The 19,824-nt window shown below is 38.7% G+C and overlaps 5 protein-coding genes across 6 annotated transcripts in view; 2 read left to right on the top strand and 3 right to left on the bottom strand.

Annotated features, from left to right (window-relative positions):
- Positions 1–1,687, bottom strand: part of LOC111432004 (auxin-responsive protein IAA13-like) — a 3,422-nt gene extending 1,735 nt beyond the window's left edge. The window contains exons 1-2 of one of the 2 annotated variants that reach the window (XM_023068792.1): positions 992–1,687; positions 237–544 (exon numbers count right to left, since the gene is read on the bottom strand). In XM_023068792.1, coding sequence (XP_022924560.1) covers positions 237–544; positions 992–1,383 — 700 coding nt within the window. In that variant the 5' untranslated portion in view covers positions 1,384–1,687. The remainder of the gene's footprint in view (positions 1–236; positions 545–991) is intronic. The other variant, XM_023068791.1, reaches the window with a different exon arrangement.
- Positions 1,688–3,579: 1,892 nt separating this feature from the next.
- Positions 3,580–5,917, top strand: LOC111432003. The gene is made up of 6 exons (XM_023068790.1): positions 3,580–4,106; positions 4,733–4,905; positions 5,033–5,093; positions 5,171–5,341; positions 5,462–5,634; positions 5,713–5,917. Exons 1-6 carry the CDS (start codon positions 3,705–3,707, stop codon positions 5,831–5,833), a joined length of 1,101 nt encoding a protein of 366 aa, XP_022924558.1. The 5' UTR covers positions 3,580–3,704; the 3' UTR covers positions 5,834–5,917.
- Positions 5,918–5,958: 41 nt separating this feature from the next.
- Positions 5,959–13,089, bottom strand: LOC111432007. The gene is made up of 13 exons (XM_023068794.1): positions 12,633–13,089; positions 11,363–11,464; positions 10,965–11,237; positions 10,842–10,865; positions 8,656–8,790; positions 8,135–8,441; positions 7,490–7,749; positions 7,194–7,389; positions 6,987–7,108; positions 6,837–6,902; positions 6,665–6,746; positions 6,306–6,401; positions 5,959–6,252 (listed from the first exon to the last, which is right to left on the bottom strand). The coding sequence occupies exons 1-13, from the start codon at positions 13,026–13,028 to the stop codon at positions 6,101–6,103; spliced, it is 2,211 nt and encodes a 736-aa protein (XP_022924562.1). The 5' UTR covers positions 13,029–13,089; the 3' UTR covers positions 5,959–6,100.
- A 1,378-nt stretch (positions 13,090–14,467) lies between these two features.
- On the bottom strand, positions 14,468–16,326 carry LOC111431965 (cysteine-rich repeat secretory protein 3-like). Its single transcript, XM_023068710.1, has 3 exons — positions 15,011–16,326; positions 14,806–14,910; positions 14,468–14,707 (listed from the first exon to the last, which is right to left on the bottom strand). Exons 1-3 carry the CDS (start codon positions 15,804–15,806, stop codon positions 14,700–14,702), a joined length of 909 nt encoding a protein of 302 aa, XP_022924478.1. The 5' UTR covers positions 15,807–16,326; the 3' UTR covers positions 14,468–14,699.
- Positions 16,327–17,068: 742 nt separating this feature from the next.
- On the top strand, positions 17,069–19,791 carry LOC111431963 (oxidation resistance protein 1-like). The gene is made up of 8 exons (XM_023068709.1): positions 17,069–17,391; positions 17,731–18,185; positions 18,270–18,342; positions 18,462–18,542; positions 18,638–18,701; positions 19,119–19,206; positions 19,303–19,387; positions 19,521–19,791. Exons 1-8 carry the CDS (start codon positions 17,284–17,286, stop codon positions 19,557–19,559), a joined length of 993 nt encoding a protein of 330 aa, XP_022924477.1. The 5' UTR covers positions 17,069–17,283; the 3' UTR covers positions 19,560–19,791.
- The last annotated feature ends 33 nt before the right edge of the window (positions 19,792–19,824 follow it).

Below are 19,824 nucleotides of genomic sequence, written 5' to 3' on the forward strand. Positions count from 1 at the left end.
ATATATATATATATATATATATATATATATATATATATATATATATATATATATATATATATATATATATCTATGTGTGTGAATAGATAGTAAGGGTGTATGTTCAACCCAATAACTCGAATCAACCCAACCCGAATTGTAGGGGTTGGGTTGGGTTGGGTTAGTATTTCGGGACCATGTACACCCCTAATAGATAGATAGACAGATGGGCAAGATGATCTAGAGAAGCAGCTAACCAGAGGATGGGGCACTTCCTGCGGGCTTAAAAAACATGTCCTCGAGCATCAGGGCCAAAGTCCCATAACAAGAATGGGCATTCAAATCCACTTTCCTGCCTATTAGAACTCCGTCCATATACACCTTCACAAAGCCTAGAGGCCCCTTTTCAGTATCAGTGGCACTCATATTTTTGCCATCATGGATCTTCACTGCAACACCATTGGACCTAAGCAGCTCCTTTTCATCTCCAGATTTTCGATTTTTAGCTTGGTTAACCAGGCTGTTGATTCTGTAAGCTCTTAATGGCGGCCATCCCACCACCTGACTGCTTCCGGTTCATCCAAAAACAAGAACAAATAGAAAAACAGGCAATGGATCAGAATATTACTAACAAGAACAATAGAATAGATCATGATGATCAACTAGAAAGACAGGCTTTGATGAACATTAGAAGAAAAAAGGTATCCAATTCATGTTATAGAAGATCCTATTAAAAGCCAACAGTTCATCGATTTCTATTGCTACTTCAACAGGATTGCACACACCACACACTTCTAACAGTGCAACGACGAGACAATCTCTTTTCCACTGTTAACTATTAGGATTGAAAATTAAAAAGAACTAACAAACAGTTCAGGATTTCAGTTCGATGAATTTGGAATCGAAGATTCTAATTATTCCTTATTTCAATAAAGAGAAAAGTTCATCACTCCTGTTTGATCAACAACCAAAACATTAAAATAATCAATGATAAACAGAGCATTCCCCCAACCTGACAGCCGGAGGCGGAGAATCGCCATGGTGAGCAACAGGTTCCGCCGCCCTCTTAACACCAGAAACAGCAGCAGCTCTGCCTGAGAATCTAGCAGAAGAAGAAGAAGACGATCCACCAGGAGAGATCGCCGAGGGAAAATCTTTCGCCGTCAATATCCTGCCACGCTCACCCCAACCACTATGTTTACCCTTTCCAGTAGAAATCCCACTTCCGAGGCTGAGCCCTAACCCTAATTCGAGCTCAGCCTCGACAGGGGAAGAAAACTCCTCCGATGACAAATCCGGTTGGTGCTTATCCACCTCCTTCGCCTTGGAAACGGAATTCTCATCGTTGGAGGCACCGGAAGAGCCAATGGCGCTGCTACTCAGTAAACCAAGGGGTGGTTCCATGGAGAGAGAATCAAGATAGAGAAAAACAGGGGGAATAGAGAAATAAATGGATGGGTTGTTTGAGGAGGAAGACGGAATGAGTGTGAAGAAGAGGAGGAGGTGGGGGTGATGATGATGGGACCCAGATGTCTGGTAGTGCGGCTACCAGTGATGGCAGTTACCCACCATGGCTCTCCATTGTTGTCGACAAGAATTTCCCTTTTGAGCTGAATCTCAACACGATTCATGTCTCCTTCACGGATCTCTCTCTCTCTCTCCCCTTCTTTCTCTCTGTCTCTCTCTGTTTCTCTCTGTAGTCTGTAGCTGTACCTGCCATTGGAATTCTCCATGTTTTATCTTTTTTTAAAACAATATTATATTATATTTCAAACTCGAGGAGAATTTCAAAACCCCACTAAATAGACTATATTTTTTTTAGTTTTTCAAAATTAAATTTATTAAATAAATATTTAACATATGTAATTTAATACAACCATTATATATATATACTAGATCCCATAATTTTTAAAATATAAAATTTAGAGACTAAATTTATAATTTTAATTTTTCACATCGTGGTAGTTCATTAAAGACGGTAGATTTGCCCGCCCACCCACCTCCGATGTTCTCATAATCCAACGCATTGGAACAAGACTAAGTCTCGAAATTAATGAACTAACTAAAGAATGAAGTAAAGTTCATTAAAGATGATGGGCTTGCCCACTCGCCTTTGATGTTGTCCTAACTGGAACGACCGACGGAGACTGGAAAACTTGTGAACTATATAGTTTGTAATTTAACCTTACCACTTTTGTTTTGACATTAAGGAAAAAAAAATCCAACAGGGTTCTTCGTTTTGAGGCAAACGCGAAGAATTAGAGCTTACACTGCCCGAGATGTTGACGTTTAGATTCTCGATAAATTTGAAAACATTTAACATATATATATTAATGAATCTAGTAGAAAGGGAATTTGGGTAGATACAGATAGATTCTACCCTAAATCTTGCTAAAACCCTAAAAGACAAAAGGGAAAAGAAATAGTAGAATAAGGATTGAGAGTGAAATGGGTGTGTTTAGGGTTAGGGTTAGGGTTAGGGTTAGGGTTAGGGTTAGGGTTTAGGGTTTTAATATTGTGAAGGTTGTGGCTTTAAGAGACCAACCCATTTATACTATTCTCAATAAATACTCCCTTCTCTTTCTCCCTTTTTCCATGGTCTTCCACTTTCAAGACAATTCCCATACACTTGAGAGACCTCTAAGATATGCTTGCTTAGTGGGATTGTGGACCTTCAACACTATAACTATATATAATGTTTTTTTTTATTACTTCTATTATAAAAATAATAATATTACTAATTAATTGGGATTATAGTATGATATTGTGCTTTTGAGTATAAGTTCTACCAATGAAGATAGTATTTTTTTTTATTATAAACTCATGATCATTTCTTAAATTGGTCGATGTGAGATTTTTCATCCAACAAATTCAACTCGACCCTTATTATATTTTTTAAATTGTTATGGATATTTAAAAAGATTGAAGATAGGGTTGTTTTAAATAATTGAAGGAAAAAAGTGAATAACCGGATGTGGACCTTATTTGGGCCCATTGGGCTTGAGTTGAACCTTTCAGATCTTGATTGGGCTTTTTAAGATAGCTCTCATTGGGCCCAAAACCGAGACCCGACATATCGGCCTTGGAATAAAAACAAAACAAATGCGACTTTATTTGAAATTTCAATTTCATTTTCTGAGAGCTTCGATTACGTAACTTCTTTGTCTATTTTATTTTATTATTTTTCGAAGGAGCTGGATTTATTTTTTTATTTATTTTTAGTTTTGGTCGAGTTAAACTCGTAGAAAACTAAAAAAATTTAGTTCAATTTACGAACTCGAAATTTTGTATATCTCGAAGGTACTTTAGAATTATTATGAAAATTAAAATTATTTGACGTTTATCACAAATGTTAATGATTAGATATTTAAATTTCATGAAATTTTAGTTATTAATGGGACTTGATCTGTGAATAAAGAGGTCCAAGATGAGTTAACCCGTGTACATTTGTAGATAGCTTAGGTTTCCCTTTTGATCCATAAAGTGTTTGAAACATGTAGTCACATGCATCTTGCTATTTCTTACCAATTTCCTTGCCAATATGATGCAAAGCCTAACTTGCTAGAAAAATACGTTAAATCTCCTTCAAAGTGGGGTATTACTTCAATCTAAACAAAAGATTATTTTAATTCCTCAATCGAGGAACTCCATAAATTCCCAAGCTCCTTGGGATTCGAGCTGTGTGTGGTGCGGCAGCAACGCGGAAACGAAGAACAATCTCTTCGATGTTGCACTCCACGGCTTCGTTTTCCATCTACACTGATGATGAAAATCAGGAACAAGTCATGGGATTAGAAGAATTTGAGAAGGGTATCACGATTGAAGTGAACAAAGAAGCTCTGGGTAGTGGTAATGATTTCTGTTTTTCGAAAGGGGCTATGGGGTTGATTCAAGAGGAAGAAATGGAAGATGGTGATGGCATGAACTCGATTGGGGATTTTGACGGCGGCGAGTTTGACCTCACACCGGCCAGTCCTCCGATGTATCTAGCGGCAGGACTTGGATTGGATGCTTCTGGTCTCGGCGGTGCGTATGATTCTGTGGATTTTTTTGACGAGAAGATGGTGGATGAACCGCCTGCAATCCATCCCTCGCTGCTTCTGAGGAAATATGTGCAGTCCTTATGGGTACGTTCTTCTACTCGCCTCTGAAGTTTTAATTCATCTGTGTTTCATTGTGATGTACTGCTCAATCTTCATGAATTGGATGTTTTCACCTATCAATTATGCGTTTCATGCATCGAATTTCCGGCCGTTCTGCAAAAAACATGTTCCTGGGGTTTTTTTAACTCCTCGTTCTTTCAGAATCTCTCTTCAGCTGATTTTATCAATTCTTAAGTTATGAAGTGAAGCAGTGAGGCTGGATCTGTTCTGTGTAATAGCCAAAGCCCGTGCCTACTATGGAGAGAGTCTAGCCCTACTTTGACCAGAGCACTGTTCGATGATGGGCTCTGCACAGATCGAGAAATGGTGTCAAAGCTAGACAACGAGTGCGAGGACGCTGGACCTCCAAGGAGGGTGGATTGTGAGATCCCACGTTCGTTGGAGAGGGGAACAAAGCACCTTTATAAGGGTGTGGAAACCTTTCCCTACTAGACGTGTTTTAAAAACCGTGAGCCTGATGACGATAGGTAACGAGTTAAAGCAGACTGTTAGAAGTGGACTTGGGCTGTTGCATGTTTTGTCGGTCATCTACTGAGACTTAATCTTAAAACTCTTAGTTAACACCATGTGTTTGTTATAATGTGATAAAGTCGGAGGGAAAACTTGATGAAGCTGAGGAACAGTGCTATCAAGCTACAGTAACATACCCTGAAGATGCTGAAATTCTGATGCTGTATGCTCAGTTGGTTTGGGAAGTTCATCATGATCAAGCTAAAGCCTCAAGTTACTTTGAACGTGCAGCTCTTGTTGCTCCAGATAACAGGTTGAATTCATTGGCAGCACAGTGAAATAGTTACCTCAATAACTAAATATCTGCTGATGTTCTTCATTAGATAATCTAAATGAAGTCTGCACTTCTAATATGGATGAACTGAATGTTTCCATTGCAGCGATATTCTTGCAGCACGAGCTAAATTCCTGTGGGAACTGGACGACGAGGATGAAACTATGGTGCTGCCCCTTGCATAGTCTCAATAGTAGTTTCAGAGCTAAGATGTATAACTGGCCTCATGTCGTGATTATCGCAGATACCAGGGGAAGAAGACGGGAACCCAGTTGGTAGTTCACCGCCCAAAGAAAGAACTGAACCAGTAGCTGACAATGGTGGGAGTGATCTGCAGGAGTCTTATGAGAAGATGCTGAAGGAGAACCCCACTGATCCATTGCTTCTGAAGAACTATGCTCGGTTCTTGCAACAGGTGAGACTATTTGGTTACCTCTGTGGCAGTTTGAGCACTAGTCGTTTGATTGATAGACTCGTTTATCGTAGAGACTAGCATTGTTTAGAGATATTGATCCGTGTTTGTTGATGCCTACAGTCCAAAGCTGATCTCCAAGGAGCAAAGGAATACTACCACCGTGCGATCCAAGCCGACCCAAGCGACGGGGAAGTGTTAGCACAATATGCAAAATTGGTGTGGGAGCTTCATCACGACTACGATAAAGCGTCACATAACTTCGAGAGAGCAGTAGAAGCCTCTCCTACAAACAGGTACCATCAAACTGCAGATAATTCTTAGCTTTGGGTGTCTTTTGCTTGCATTAACAGTTCATTACGTTTCATTTTCAGCTATGTTCTTGGAGCATATGCAAGCTTCCTTTGGGAGACGGATGAATACCAAGAGGAAGATAGCCAAAATGGCTCTCAGTGGCCTTCAAACACAGCGACAGTTTCTGTGGGAAATGCTTGAATTTTAAGAACATGACATACTCAATGATATAATGTATCAAGTGATGCACTTGAAGCGAAATAATATTGTTCTTGTTTGAATATCTCAGCAGTCTTTGTTGGTGAATGAGGCAAATTTTGATTATATCTCTAAAATAATGAATATTAATTAAGCAGACCACAGGCGAAAAACAGAGAGTTTCATGAAATGTTGTTGAATCAAGAAACTCAATGAAAAAAATAATGAAATCCATATTCCCACAGACAAATAGCCTTAAACTGACTCAAATTATTCTTCAAAGTAAGGTGAGTGTGCCTCTGCTGAGATGATGATGATGATAATGCTAGAGAACCAAAACTTTTGCTTTGCTAAACGAGCTATGACGACTCCGATGGACTTTCTCCGTTTCTTGATACTTGATGGGTTAGGTTCTCTTTCTGCTGTCGAGTAGTCGGTCGATAAAAGCCATTGCCCCTCGGTCTGATGTACTCGCGCTCGCTTCCATCTCGAACTCCCATACTGTAACTCCGAGAGCTATAATGCCCTTTAGAAGACTCGGTGTGGTAGCTCCCTCTTCCTCTACCCCTTCCTGATCACAGTTCAACATTTGGGTGGAATTCAGAACTAAAACTCGAAAAAGTCATGTCGTTCTTGCTTAAATCAAGAATCTATGCTACCACCAGATAGACAAAAGGCCAGCATTGCTAATCAAATTAGTTTCAAATGATTTCAGCAAAGCCGTTCATATGGTTTATCATATCAGAATATCAGTGGATGCATGTAATTTGAGAATTGGAAGATATGTCTATCAACATCAAAATTCTGAAGAACACAATGTGCAAGGATGCTTACTTCCTCCTCGGTATGGGATGCTGCTGTTCGCTCTCCGCTCCTCGATGTATACTTGACGCCCAGCAACCTGGGCAGTACCCGCCTGGAAAGGGAAAAAACGAACTATTAATCAGAATCACAAACAGAATCCATTCGTCTTTCGATGGGATTATAAATTTGGTCAACATAGCACCTTGATTGCATTTTGGACCCCAGTCATGTCTTCAAATTCGACGAAGGCGTAGCAGTAACCAATGTCCTGAAAGTCGAAAGATAGTTAAACAATCACATAATTTAAGACAGGCATCAAGAAATATACTGAAATGATAAGAACATTGCAGACCTTGCGACTCCTAATAACCACACCATCAGAACTGAGTTTGCCAAAATGCTTGAATTCCTCCTCAACTTCTGAAGCAGACACAGTAGATGGCAAGTTTCTTACATAAACAGACTTTATTTCACCTTCATGCATCGAACATTAACGAAGGTTATACGTCGCATATAAATAGCTAAAGATACAAATAATGATCGGCTCAACATGGCTAACCTTCATCATCAGTAGAAGGGAACTCCCCTCCTCCTGTCTGTTCCCTTTCAGAATTATTTTGGGGAGCTGAAGTCAGTTGCTGACTGGTGGGAGCTGGAGTGTAGTTTTGCTCCGAAGCAGGTTGTGTGCCCTTACCAACAGGATACGGAGGTGCAACGGTGGGAGCGGGGGCGTCTTGTCCTTTAGAAACTCTTAGCTAAGAAATTAGAATAAAACAGTCAGTTCCGTTATGTTCGTATTGATGAATACTGTATAAAATTACTTATGGTGAATTGATTATTAATGTCAAATCATACAATTGAAGCATATGTGTGCTTTTGGGGCTCCTCAGCATGTTCTTCAACAGAAACAGGCAAATGATCTTGCAAAACAGTTGAGGTGTTTTGATGCATAGAGTTTACTTCTGTTGTATTTTCCTCAATGACGTTTTTCGGCTCGGGAACTTGCTGCAGTTGCTGCTCTACAAACTTATGGCTATCCATGTGACCATTTTCTTTGACAACAGGGGCTGTAAACTCTCGCACCTGGACTGGTCCATTGAGTGAGTAATTGGGCACTACAAGAGATAACTTCATTCAGCAAAGTATTGCAGGGCAGAGTAGAGTGATCGACACGGAACTTCCAAAATAATAAAAATATAAAACATCAGAATTACAAATCGAAACGGCCCAAGCCCACTGATAGCAAATATTGTTCTCTTAAAGCTAAACACGTCTGCTAGGGAGAGATTTCCACACTCTTATAAAGAATGTTTCGTTCTCCTCCCCAATCGATGCGGGATCTCACACAAATAAGAGTCGTGATAAAATCAACTCCACGGGAAACTCCAAGCCAGAACCAAAATCAAAAGGTAATCCAAAATATCAAATTTTATAAAAATAAGACACTTCAACAGTATTAACAACAGCAATGATTGTGTTCTATAATTCAACACATCAAACCTGTCTCTGGAACTGCGGCAGGAACATTTAAGGTGGGATCCAGATTGGTCTGACTTAATAAGACTGCTGGATAATGGTGCACTGGCTCCTCATCAACAAAGTGAAAGATATCATTCAAAACAAAATAGCCTTTCTCCTGAGGTGCAAGAAAAAAAGTTTGCACAAATTTTCTCACTCGATTGAAATTCTTCATTTGAACAGAACCAGAAACCATCACAAGAACACCACCATTCCATGATTCAAGTGAATGTGCTGTCTTGATCTCAATCCCGGTATAACTAAGTGACATAACAAGAGCGTGTATTTGCTGCAGTTCAAACAGCAAAGATGAACTAAATGAATCATAAGAAGATAGCAAGAACAAGAAGAAATGTGCCATAAAATCTACCCAATGAAGCATTGTCAAACACAATTCAACAGAATATCGATGAAAAAACAACAGCCATAAGCCACCACAATTCAACAGTAACATTCGTAAAAGATTGTAGCATGAAAAAGGAGAAGAACAAAGAGAAAAATACGAGCATTGCAGTGGCGGTCTCTCTGAAATTGCCATCAATACGAAGCATAGTACTGGCATCAGAATAGAACTGATGAACAAAGTCGGGTTGCTGCTGAAGAACCTGATAGTACTGCCCAACAAAGTAGGTTCCCACCTAAATCAACAAAATCCCACATCAAATTCCTGCAAGGAAACAAGACCCAAATGCCCAAACAAGAAGAAAACGAAGAAAAACCTGAGCAGCAGTGACCGGAATGTGAAAGGGCGTCCCCATTATCGAAACCCTTAAACCCTAAAGATCGAGAACAAAGAAGAACAGGTCCCACAATCAAAATCTTAGATCTACAATGCTCCAACGAAAAATTAAACCAAAACCCATTTCAGATTCATTCTCATCTATGAACCCAATAGCCTATACTAAGATTTAGAGAGAGAGAGAGAGAGAGCCGTAAGATACTCAGGGAGGTTGTAGAGAGAGAAAGAGCAAAAGGGTTTAAGAGATAAAGCGGGAGAGAGAGAGAGAGAGAGAAAGAAGTAGGGATAAATTTACGAAGGGAATAATCTTCTTCTCCGCCACTGATTTTTGGGTTTTTTTCTGATTTGGGTTTGAAGGTGTTTGCCTTTTCCTGCCAGCCGCTGATGAAATTGGATCCATATTTCTTTCCATTCTGTCTGCATTTATTTTCTAATCAATTACGTAATTAAATCAAATGGCAAACACTTTTCCAAAATAATAATAATAATAATAATAAAAACCATTAATTATTATTATTATTATTTATTTTGCCAAAATGTCTATTTCTTTGACTTTTTCTCTCTCTTTCCAAAGTCAACATATGACGTCATTTTAATCAAACTTTTTTTAGTAAATGAAATAACATATACAAAAAATAATATTATATTATATTATATTATATCTGATAAAACCTTAATGTTTTAATTATATATCTAATAAATAGATTAAAAAAAAAATTAAATGTCAATTATTATAAAAATAAAAAAATTAACATGAGCCAACACACTTTAATTGCAGCAGCCGCCATTTCGGTGGGTTTAAGCAGCGTCGCTCAGCCTCAAAAGCATATAAATGCATAATAATTTTGCCCATAAAGAGAACGGCACGTTGCTAACCTTGTCTGCCGACACAATTTGCACCGCGCTTTTGTGCCTATATGCCGATTCTCGAGCCTTGGGAGACATGGGGCAGTGCAATCTAGTGCTTATGTTACTAATTCTTACGCTCATCAGGGCCTTCTTCTGCCCTGCAAAACGGACTTTTTATTTTCTGACTTTTGAGGTGAGAAGTCCCTTTAAGATTGGGTTTGTTTGGTGGGGTGCACACCAAGTGTTTGTAGAAAGTCCCCAAAGATTTGTTCTTCAATTTGGAGTGTCTGGGCTAGTTTTTTTGCTTTGTGATCGGTTTCAAATATAGGGCATCAGATTGCTAGTTGTATAAACAACAGACTCGTCTCAAGACTCCATCGAATATCCTCTTGATTACGTTCATTACAGCTGAATGTTTTGTGCTAAGAAATTCTCTGAGTAGTCTAGGCATTCCCTCGTCTACACCATTCAAATACCTCGAATGAGAAACTACACTAACATTTTTCTTGATGTAAGTATCATCCGACCCCCCCAACAGGATGACAGCACAAAAATTTGTTCCTAAAACACGAAGGTGACATTGTTATTTACTTTCATCCTTGATTATGTAGCACATGAATATCTAGTAATGCTTGAAGTAATCTCCACAATATACATTGCGATCATATTGATCATGAAAATATTGTGAAATCTTCCTACATGATCAACATTCATGAATGGATCAATCGACCAAGTTGTTGCAATTCAATCATATGACTAATCTCTTGTAAGGTATAGGACTGAGTTATGACTATACGAACAAAATGAACAAACGAGAAAGAAATTTCGGTCACTCGAGCTGCAAGAGAAAGGTAGAAATTCTTTCCTCTTTCCTTTCCAGTCATGATACAACCATTTATGAATTTCAGTGTTGTGACCATTTGTTTGAATCAGGACCGATATGATATCTATCTACCACAAGAATGAAGAGATGGGGTACATACAAAAAGAAAGAAGAGACAAGATTCCGTCACTCCAGGTTTGTCCAGTCATTGTATGCTGACATGCAATAAATCAGTTCAATATTTGCCCTTGTGTTTGTGATCCTTCAGCCAAGCTTACACTTAATACCCTGCCTTCAAATACCTATGAAGTCCAAAGAACAAACAATTGAACCATATGATATTGTATGATATAAAAACAATGTGAACGAAAAGATACAGGAGAACCAAGGCAGACTCTTACCGCGTCATTAAGAGCGACAAGAGCCGTTTCCATCTCTGATTTTGTTGAGTAAGAAACAAAGCCATAACCACGTGACCTTCCAGTCTCCCCGTTATAGATGACCCTTGCTCCTACCACATTTCCATATTCTTGAAATGCTTGTGTCAAACTTTCTGATGTTACTGACCAAGCTAAGTTTCGAACAAAGAGTTTATACTCAGTTTCTGGAAACAAATGTTCCTTGGGCTTAGGTTTGTCTGAGAAATTAACCCTCAAAATTCTGCCCATATAAGTCTGATTATACAAGTGATACTCATAGTTAGCATCAGAGTCCAATAGTTCCTGAACTTAAAACTATCTAAGGATAGATATAGCCACATAAAGGAGAGAACGAAAGTGTGTGAGGGAGAGATTCTCACAGCTCCATTCAGATTTTCAATGACTTTATTGCAATCATCAATACTGTTCATGGTTACAAATGCGAATCCTCTACTTTTTCCAGTATCCCTGTCATACAGAACCTTATACCACTTGAATTGATTAGAGACTCTTACAAAACATGAGATTTAATATGAAAATATGCTCTTGGAGAAGTAATTCAAAGTAAAGATTGAATGAAAACAGTAGAGAAGTCTGTTTTAAGGATTAGACAAATGAAATTGCTACATTGGATCTTTTCTTAAAGCGCCACAGGAGTCTCTGAGTTTAATATATCAATCTTCCTTTTACAGGGATGTCCTTTTTTAAATAAAAATAAATAAAAAAAAAAACTTTTTATTAAGAGGTGGATTGAGCCACGGTGAAAACAATAAAGGCCATCAACAGAAAGCCTTAACCACACAAACAGCATCTTGAAATTTCTCAACTAGGATGGATGAGGAGCTACAGAGTTCCTTTGAACTCGAGCCTTCATTGCAAGGATGAAAGTAGATACCCTGTGTTATGACTTCAATTAAGGTTAATAGGTTTTCTTCCTAATATCTACTAATGTCAAAACCAACTTAGGCATGATACAACTAATCTCATGGAACAATAGCCCAACTTTACTGCATTTGGCTGTTCAAAAAGCTTGTAGGACACTAATCTTAGATGGATGACCACCATGATTTGAATCCGTTCCTTCAAAGTCTTTTGCCTTTTCACTTGTTCTTAATGATCACTAGATTAACTCTGGTGGTGGTTAATTAATGAAGGTAAAGGAAGGTCAGCAGCTATTTATGAAAACATCCCCACAAATTTGTACAAACAGAGAGCACGTTCTTCAAATGTATAATATATTGGATATCATCTTGGCACAGTAGCACCATAGTAACATGATCATGCTCTTCTATAATGGACACTTTCCATAAACCCACTTGTTGAGTGTCTCATGGTGTTTTTGCAGCTTGGTAGAACAAAGAATAGCTCATTGGATCAACGTGTAGATGCCACCAAAAACCCAACCTACATGCCCCTAAACAGGCTAGTGGATGTTCAGTGGATGTTTGAACTAATTATAGGCATCTCAATTTTCATTCTACCATATGATTTGAGGTAATTACTTCAAAAATATCTAGATTTGTGGTTTAGATTTATAGTCACGAGCTTGAATTCCAAAGCAAAGCTTTCATGTCATGCCATTAATGAAAGTGAAATCATGTATGAGAATTCCATGTAGAAACTAATCAGTGAACTTTGCAGGCAATGTACCTCAATAAGCTCGGCGACCCCATAATCCTGAACGATAGCCGCAAGCTGGGGACTATCAACACTATAAGGCAAATTCCCAAAATACAGCTTAGTACTCCCGGACTCCACTGGAGAACCACCATCCACCGCCTCCCCTCCTTCCTTCTCCGCACCCTCTTCAACCCCCACCGTCAAAGCCGCCTCTCCTTGCACAGAGGTGGCCGAGATGATCGTAGCCGGGCGACACCTCTCTGAGAAAGCTCTAAGCGGAGCCGATTTAACGGCCAGAGGGCGGGACAGTAAGGGCAACACCTGGGTAGATGGGGTTGCAAGGGGAGAATCGGAGAGCCAGGGATTGGACCGTGAACCCCTTATGGGAGTGGTGAAGAAGGAGACTCCGGTAGCGGCGGCGGGCATTGTAGTGGAATTGGATAGGGAGGAGATGGGTAGCAGCGGAGGAGAGTAGAAAAATGATACTTTTTCACCGACTCAAGTAAATTGATGTGGAGAGTGCCACGGAGTAGTCCATGCTGACGTGGCAGCTTGGTGGCCAATGGTGAGAGATAATGTTTAATCAATTTTTATTACCATTCTTTTATTGTAAATAAAATAATGTTTAGCTTAATAAATATTAAATTTTGTAATTTATATTTATTTTACAGTATTTTTTTAAAACAAGAGAAAATAGGAAAATTGGACAAACATACATATTTATATACCATTTACATACGCATTATTTTATTTGTTTGAATACTCTTAGTTATTAAAAAAAGACTTTCAATTGGCTAAATTATAAGAAAATATCCCGAGAGTTAAAATAATAAAATTTATGTTCCACGATCAACTTAGGGACACTTCCTCTTAATAACTTAGACTCTACCCGATGAATCAAATAGAATTAAATCTTCCTGAAACAATGCTTCTTAGCACTATATAGAGGAGGATTCAAACTTCATGATTCAATTTGTAAGAAGAGAGACATGTGCTGTAATCAGCAAACTATACTCTCGCATTAGCTCGATAAGCCTGTGAAGATATAGTTTAGTTCACCCTTGCTAACTTTCCCACACGTACGTCGTGCTAAAGCTTTATCAAGTCTTTCAAATCGTCACGGGTGAGGAAAAGGAGAAGAATTGAATATGATATATTTTTTAATGGGTAGTGCATTGCTGTCATGCAATAATAGGTTGGAGCGTTGATGAAGGAATGATGGGAAGTCTAAGTTGGAGAAAAGGCCTAAAGAAAGGGATACCCATTGTATTGCCAATCTGTCATCCCCCAAACGCCACATGATATGTCCTTCCACTTCATTTCTCAACACTTCCCAACTTTAATTTTAATTATTCAAAACCTTCTTTACCTACCCTCGACCATACGAAGTCTTAGCCTATCTCTCGATATAGGAAGGGTCTTTTTCTTGCTTGGTAGCGTCTTTCTCAATTTTATAGCGAACCCATTTACGTAATGAGTCCTCTATAGCCCTGCCTCCCTCGCTGTCAAAACTCTCCTCTCCAATGATGAGTGAAGACGATATCTCGAGAAGTGCCCTGTTATCGGATACGAAGATACAAACTATATAATCTCGAAGTTTTTCACATCTACTCCTTAATATGGTCCAAATATTTCAATTCTATTTACGCTATTAAAAAATAACTATGCTTCATCGATTTTTGGAATGATACTTCGTATCTTACTCCTCGAGCTATGCTCCGAGTAACACATCGAGAAATGGAAATGATTTGATTATTCAATTTATTAGCGTCGTTGTCAAATCCAACTAAAAAAGTGTTCGAATCCATACGTCGGGGGAGACCGATATGGCGCAACTTTGCAAAAAGCATAAAAAAGTAGTGAGAAAACAGACAAGTTATGAATGGATTACCAACATTCTTGTTCTTCACTTGTGTAAAAATTATTTCAATTTGATACATCATTCATTCATTCATTCATTCATTCCCTTCTCAATATAAATAAAAACCCTATTGACCATCAAAAAAATGACATCTCCTTTTCAGAAAAAGACATTCTGTTCATAAGAAAAAAGAATAGTTTTTGCATCTTTGAAGATCCAATCCTCCTCTGCTTCTTTCAATAATCTGCACACAAAAAGATCATTCCAAATCTCAAAACTCAGACCAATTCAAACAGGAAATTTTAAAAAAACAATCTGAAAAGTGTTTGTTTCTCTACTTACCATCATGTTTCTTCATTAATCCTCTTGCAAAAAGCAAGCAAATGATCACAAATGCCACTCCTGCTGTTGATCCAAGAATGATAGCCACTGTTCTACCTATATTTCCTGTTGTTTCACTTTCAAATATTAGATAAACTCAGAATCTCAGCTTGATTTGTGTGTTCTTACTGTAAAAAATGGAATCTACAAGGCTTTGGTGCTTTACCTGATGAGGAGGAAGAAGAAGATGAAGATAATGGTGATGATCTTGTGGGTACACCATTTGGGTAGTAACTGTAACTTATAAAGCATCTATGGAGATAAAGCTGGCCTGAAATTGAGCTCCCACATTCAACTTGAGCTCTTTGGACAGCGTTTTTAACACATACACCACAATCTGAATCCCCCAAATCGCCTTCACATTGACCCAAAACATAAACAGATTGGTAATTTGTAGTGTAGAATCCATGGCCACTCACCACACCATTCTCCAAAACAGAGAGGGCGGTGTCCCGCCGCTCTTCAAACCCACTTCCAGCAACATTGGTAGACCCACAAGTTTTGAACAGCATTTCGAGCCCTGAAATTTGGGAAAACCCAGAAACCTCATAAAGCAAATAACAGCCATAGAGTTGAACTCTGGCGGCTATGGTTTTGCCACAGAGAGACTCAACGATTTGTGGGATTTTGCTCACACAATTGTAGCAGTCGCCATTGGTGAGGTCGCCTCTGCATTGGAAGAGGCCATTGATGGTGGCTTGGCCACTTCCAGAGCTGGTTTTGTAGAATCTGGCTTTGGTGGATTGTGAAACCAAGGAGCCAAAAAGGGCTGCAAGCGCTTGGGTGTAAACCCCATTTGGATCTGAGAGAGCTTGCTTAGCACAACCCTTGTAGACCAAAGAGGTGTAATCAGCGCCAGATTGTGCAGGTGGGATTAGTGTAAAAATGAAGAACACCATAGAGAGAAGAAGAACAAGAACAGAAAAAGGACTGAAAGAAGAAAACCCCATTTTCATCGCCATTGAAGAATCAAATCATGGAACTGTAAAAACCCTTTGGAATTTGAGGAAAATGGAGGAAATGGCCAAATGGGTGTTGTTCTAAACAGAGAATCGGGGCTGGGAAATGGTCTGCAAGCTTGGATTATACCTCAAAAATGGCGGAAGGGCTCTTGTTTTTCCCTCTTCCTGGTTTGGCTGGATTTGCCCCTCTAGATGTGCAGAGAACGCATCTTTTTCTTCACTCCAAAAAAGAGTACAATTCACATTTGGCACTGAAAAATACTGATATTTTATTCAAATAGCGATTTCCTTTTTTCTTTTTACTAAAATTCCACTTCAAATATTGTTGCTATGTATGAACAAATAATAACAAATTATTGAAGCTAACTAACTTTATAACATTGAATGCTTAGAGGAGATGGGCCAGAAAGAGGCTATGAACATAGAAGGAATCTGCTTTGATGAAGTGTGTAACAATCAGTTTTGACTCTCAAAGTTACTTTCTTTTGAGTCTTAAATGTTAGAACTTTTGAAAGAAGCATAATAAATTATGAATGGGTCTCGAAAATAGGTGAATCTCTCAAATTTTGTAACTTTTTTTTTTATGCAAAAGAATTTGAACTTGAAGAGACATCATGCTTTCGTCCCTGAAATTATTAAAAGCTTTATTGAAGGAAGAAAAATTAGTTACGGTGACTAATTAAGAGAATATTCAGTATATTTCTGTTTGCCAGTTCTCAAGGCAGTATGAATCCTCTTTACGAGGGGAACATGGTGGCTTCTTTTAAGCCAACCCACCAAAGAATTCAACATCGACAAGTTGTGAGGTTTGCAGAGAATACACTAGATATCTCCTAGATTGATTCGCTTGATGGTTTTCTCGGTTTCGAATAGTCTCTTGGAACGTTTGTTCCTTGTAACCAAAATCCTACCTCGCTAGCATTTCTGGACTTCCATGGTCGAATCTACACAAGCCTGAAAAAGAAAGGTCGGTCACCCTAGGTGTCTTTCAACTCCTAAGGAAAGAAGTCATCTATGTGTTAGAAACTGTACAGGAATCTTAAATATAAGAGATCTCTCAAATAGAGGTTTTATCGGAGTACATTAACGTCGGAGGAGTCTTTGGGTAGGGATAATCGTCTAGGTCTCTTATTGCATTGTCTAAGAAGGGGTGGAATTAGACTGCTTCTAAATTTTAGCTAACTTAGGTTTTTTTTTCCCTTTTTCTTTTTCTGTTTTAGAAAAAAGGAAAAAATCGCTTTTCTGTTCACACTCAGTTTCTTTTTCTTATTTTATTTAATTTAATTTTTTTATATTTACCTTCACATTTCTCACTCCACCGCCGTTCTCTCCAATTTCTCTCCGCCGACAGCTCTGCTTCTTCTCTTCCGATCTCTGTTCCCAAAGTGGATTCGAAAATTGAAGCTAAAGGTAGCAGATCCCTCGACGGAACACTAATCTCTCTCTTTCTCTCTCTCTTCTTTCATCACTCTTACCCATGTTCGCCTTCAAAGAGAAAGTTACGGAGAGCCTTTCCCGTCTTTTAGCCGATTCCCCAGATTCCGCTTCTCATTCCTTAACTTCACTTGACGACGATCCTTCTCCCGTAATATTCTCATTTCCTCTGTTTTAATCTACTTCGCTGATGTACTTTTAGCTTCATGAACTTGCCGCCATTGCCGATCTGTTTGTTATCTTAATGTTGATGGGGCTTTTCCAGATTTGGGTGCCAATGTGTTTTGCCCAATTTTGTTTTGATAGTTCTGTTTTGTTCTTGCGTTGATACTGATTGAGATTGACATGTCAAGGGTTGGAATTTTGGGGTTTATGGGAAACTTTTGGCATTCGATTTAACTTAGTTGTATGGCAATGTGGGGTTGGATCCCATTCTCCTTTCTCTGTATTCTAAGTTGGTTTTTACAATGCTGTTTGTTGCGATGTGTAGGTCAGGTCATTCTCTAAAGGAGGAAAGGCTTTGTCTTCCTACTTTTCCTATATCATCCCATTTGCAGGCTTTGAAGGACCCAAATCAGGCCAACCCCAGAACCATTACAGGCCACAACAGCCTCGCCCTGTGCCATATGATCCTGTCAATTTTGATCCTCTAGAACCTTTGGACGACGAGTATAGCACAGCTTGTGGAACTAAGGGAACCTCAATTTTTGAGGTAGAAAATAAGGAATGCAGTCGAGACGATGAGGAAGATTTTGATGACTCTTTCTCCAGAAGGAGTACTAATAGTTCTGAAGTATTAGAAGACGTAGCTCGCCGACCTAGTCTGGAGAAGTCTGTGCAAAATTCTTCGGTTGATTCTGTTCTAATGTCCATTGACACCTATGATTTCCTGGTACAATGTCTTCCTAACATTGTGAAAGGGCGCCAATGGATCTTGCTATATAGGTAACTTATTGGAAATGTTGCTCTATAGGAGATGGTAGGGATGCATTATGACCTTAACTTGAGTTTCTTTCTAATGAAGGGCAGTACATTGAGACATGGCATATCTCTCCGAACGCTCATCCGCAAGAGTAGTGAACTCTCTGGTCCTTGTTTGCTGGTATGTTGATTATATGACTCCTCCATGTCCCAGATTTTGATCTTATCAAAAAGCTAGATCAGTGCAGAACTTCATGTTTGTTCTATAATGGAGTTGTGTTCCCTGTGCTCGCTCTGTAGGTTGTTGGCGATCGACAAGGTGCCGTGTTTGGTGGTCTTCTAGAATCTCCATTGAAGCCTACTGCTAAGAGAAAATATCAAGTTAGTTGAATTCTCGCCCTCTGAGGATGCTAATTTCCACTCCGTGCCTCATTTTCTTTTGTTTTGGTGTTTAAAACATGACTGTATTGTGTTAGGGAACAAATCAAACTTTCGTCTTTACCACCATGTATGGTGAACCACAGCTCTTCAGACCAACTGGTAAGTTGTTTTTTACTTTCTTAGTGGCAATCTCTTTTACTTTCATACTCTTTGGTTGTGTATCCTTCGCCACCAATATGCTTGACTGTCAGTTTGTTAAGCCCCTATAGTTTCTAGTGAATTTGATCATTTTCGGAAGTCGAAGTTTCGTATTAATCACGACTAATTTTGCAAGAACGAAAGAATAGTGATAGCGTAGGCATATCCTTCTAATGAAACCGATGTGAAGGTTGCCTGTGACTTGTATTATATATGCCCAAAGAAGTTGTATATTTGGATGTAATACCAACAAGATTAACTCCCATGTAACTGATCTGGGAAACAAAGCAATCTCTTGCATTGATAGAAAAGAGTGAAGGAATGAAGGAACTCCTTTCCTCTTCAATTTTTTCTTGACTGATTTGGAAATATGAATAGGAGCGAACCGCTATTTCTTCATGTGTATGGATGATTTACTAGCACTTGGTGGTGGCAGTAACTTCGCATTACGTCTCGAAGAAGATCTGTTAGTATTTCTTTCCTAATCTACTATTCCTTTGTCAACTGCAATGTACTACTTCCATCAATGGCCAAATCTTCTGTTTGTTTTTTATAAAAAAAGGTTGAATGGAACCAGTGGACCATGTGAGACGTTTGGTAACTCGTGCTTAGCGCACAGCCAGGAGTTTGAGTTGAAGAATGTTGAGGTAAATTCCAATCCTGGAAAGAATAACCTTGCATTTACGATGTAAACCCGTTTCGTAAGTTGTTTTTTGGTGATAATGTGTCTATGCCTGCATTCATCTTTTGCTTATGTTTGTGTAATTTGGGTTAATGCAGCTATGGGGTTTTGCTCATGCTTCGCAGTATCTTTCATGACAAGGATGGGATGGGATGGGATGTGTTTGCAGTTTGTGTGTAATGTTTGAGTTATTGGCTATAAACAGTATTTTTCCTTCTCCAATATTCTTTTTTTCCATTTTTCAATTTCAAATGTCTGTAGTTTTTTACTTTGTAAGAAGCACATTGGTTCTGGAAAATTAATGTCTTACTCTGTGGCAGTTCCTACATACAATTTCAGTGTAGGATTGTAAGGGATTCATATTTATAACATCGTATGATCATAATCAATTAAGAATGATAA

This window comes from Cucurbita moschata, unplaced genomic scaffold, assembly GCF_002738365.1.
Source record: "Cucurbita moschata cultivar Rifu unplaced genomic scaffold, Cmos_1.0 Cmo_Scf00037, whole genome shotgun sequence".
In the NCBI taxonomy this organism is placed as follows: Eukaryota; Viridiplantae; Streptophyta; class Magnoliopsida; order Cucurbitales; family Cucurbitaceae; genus Cucurbita; species Cucurbita moschata.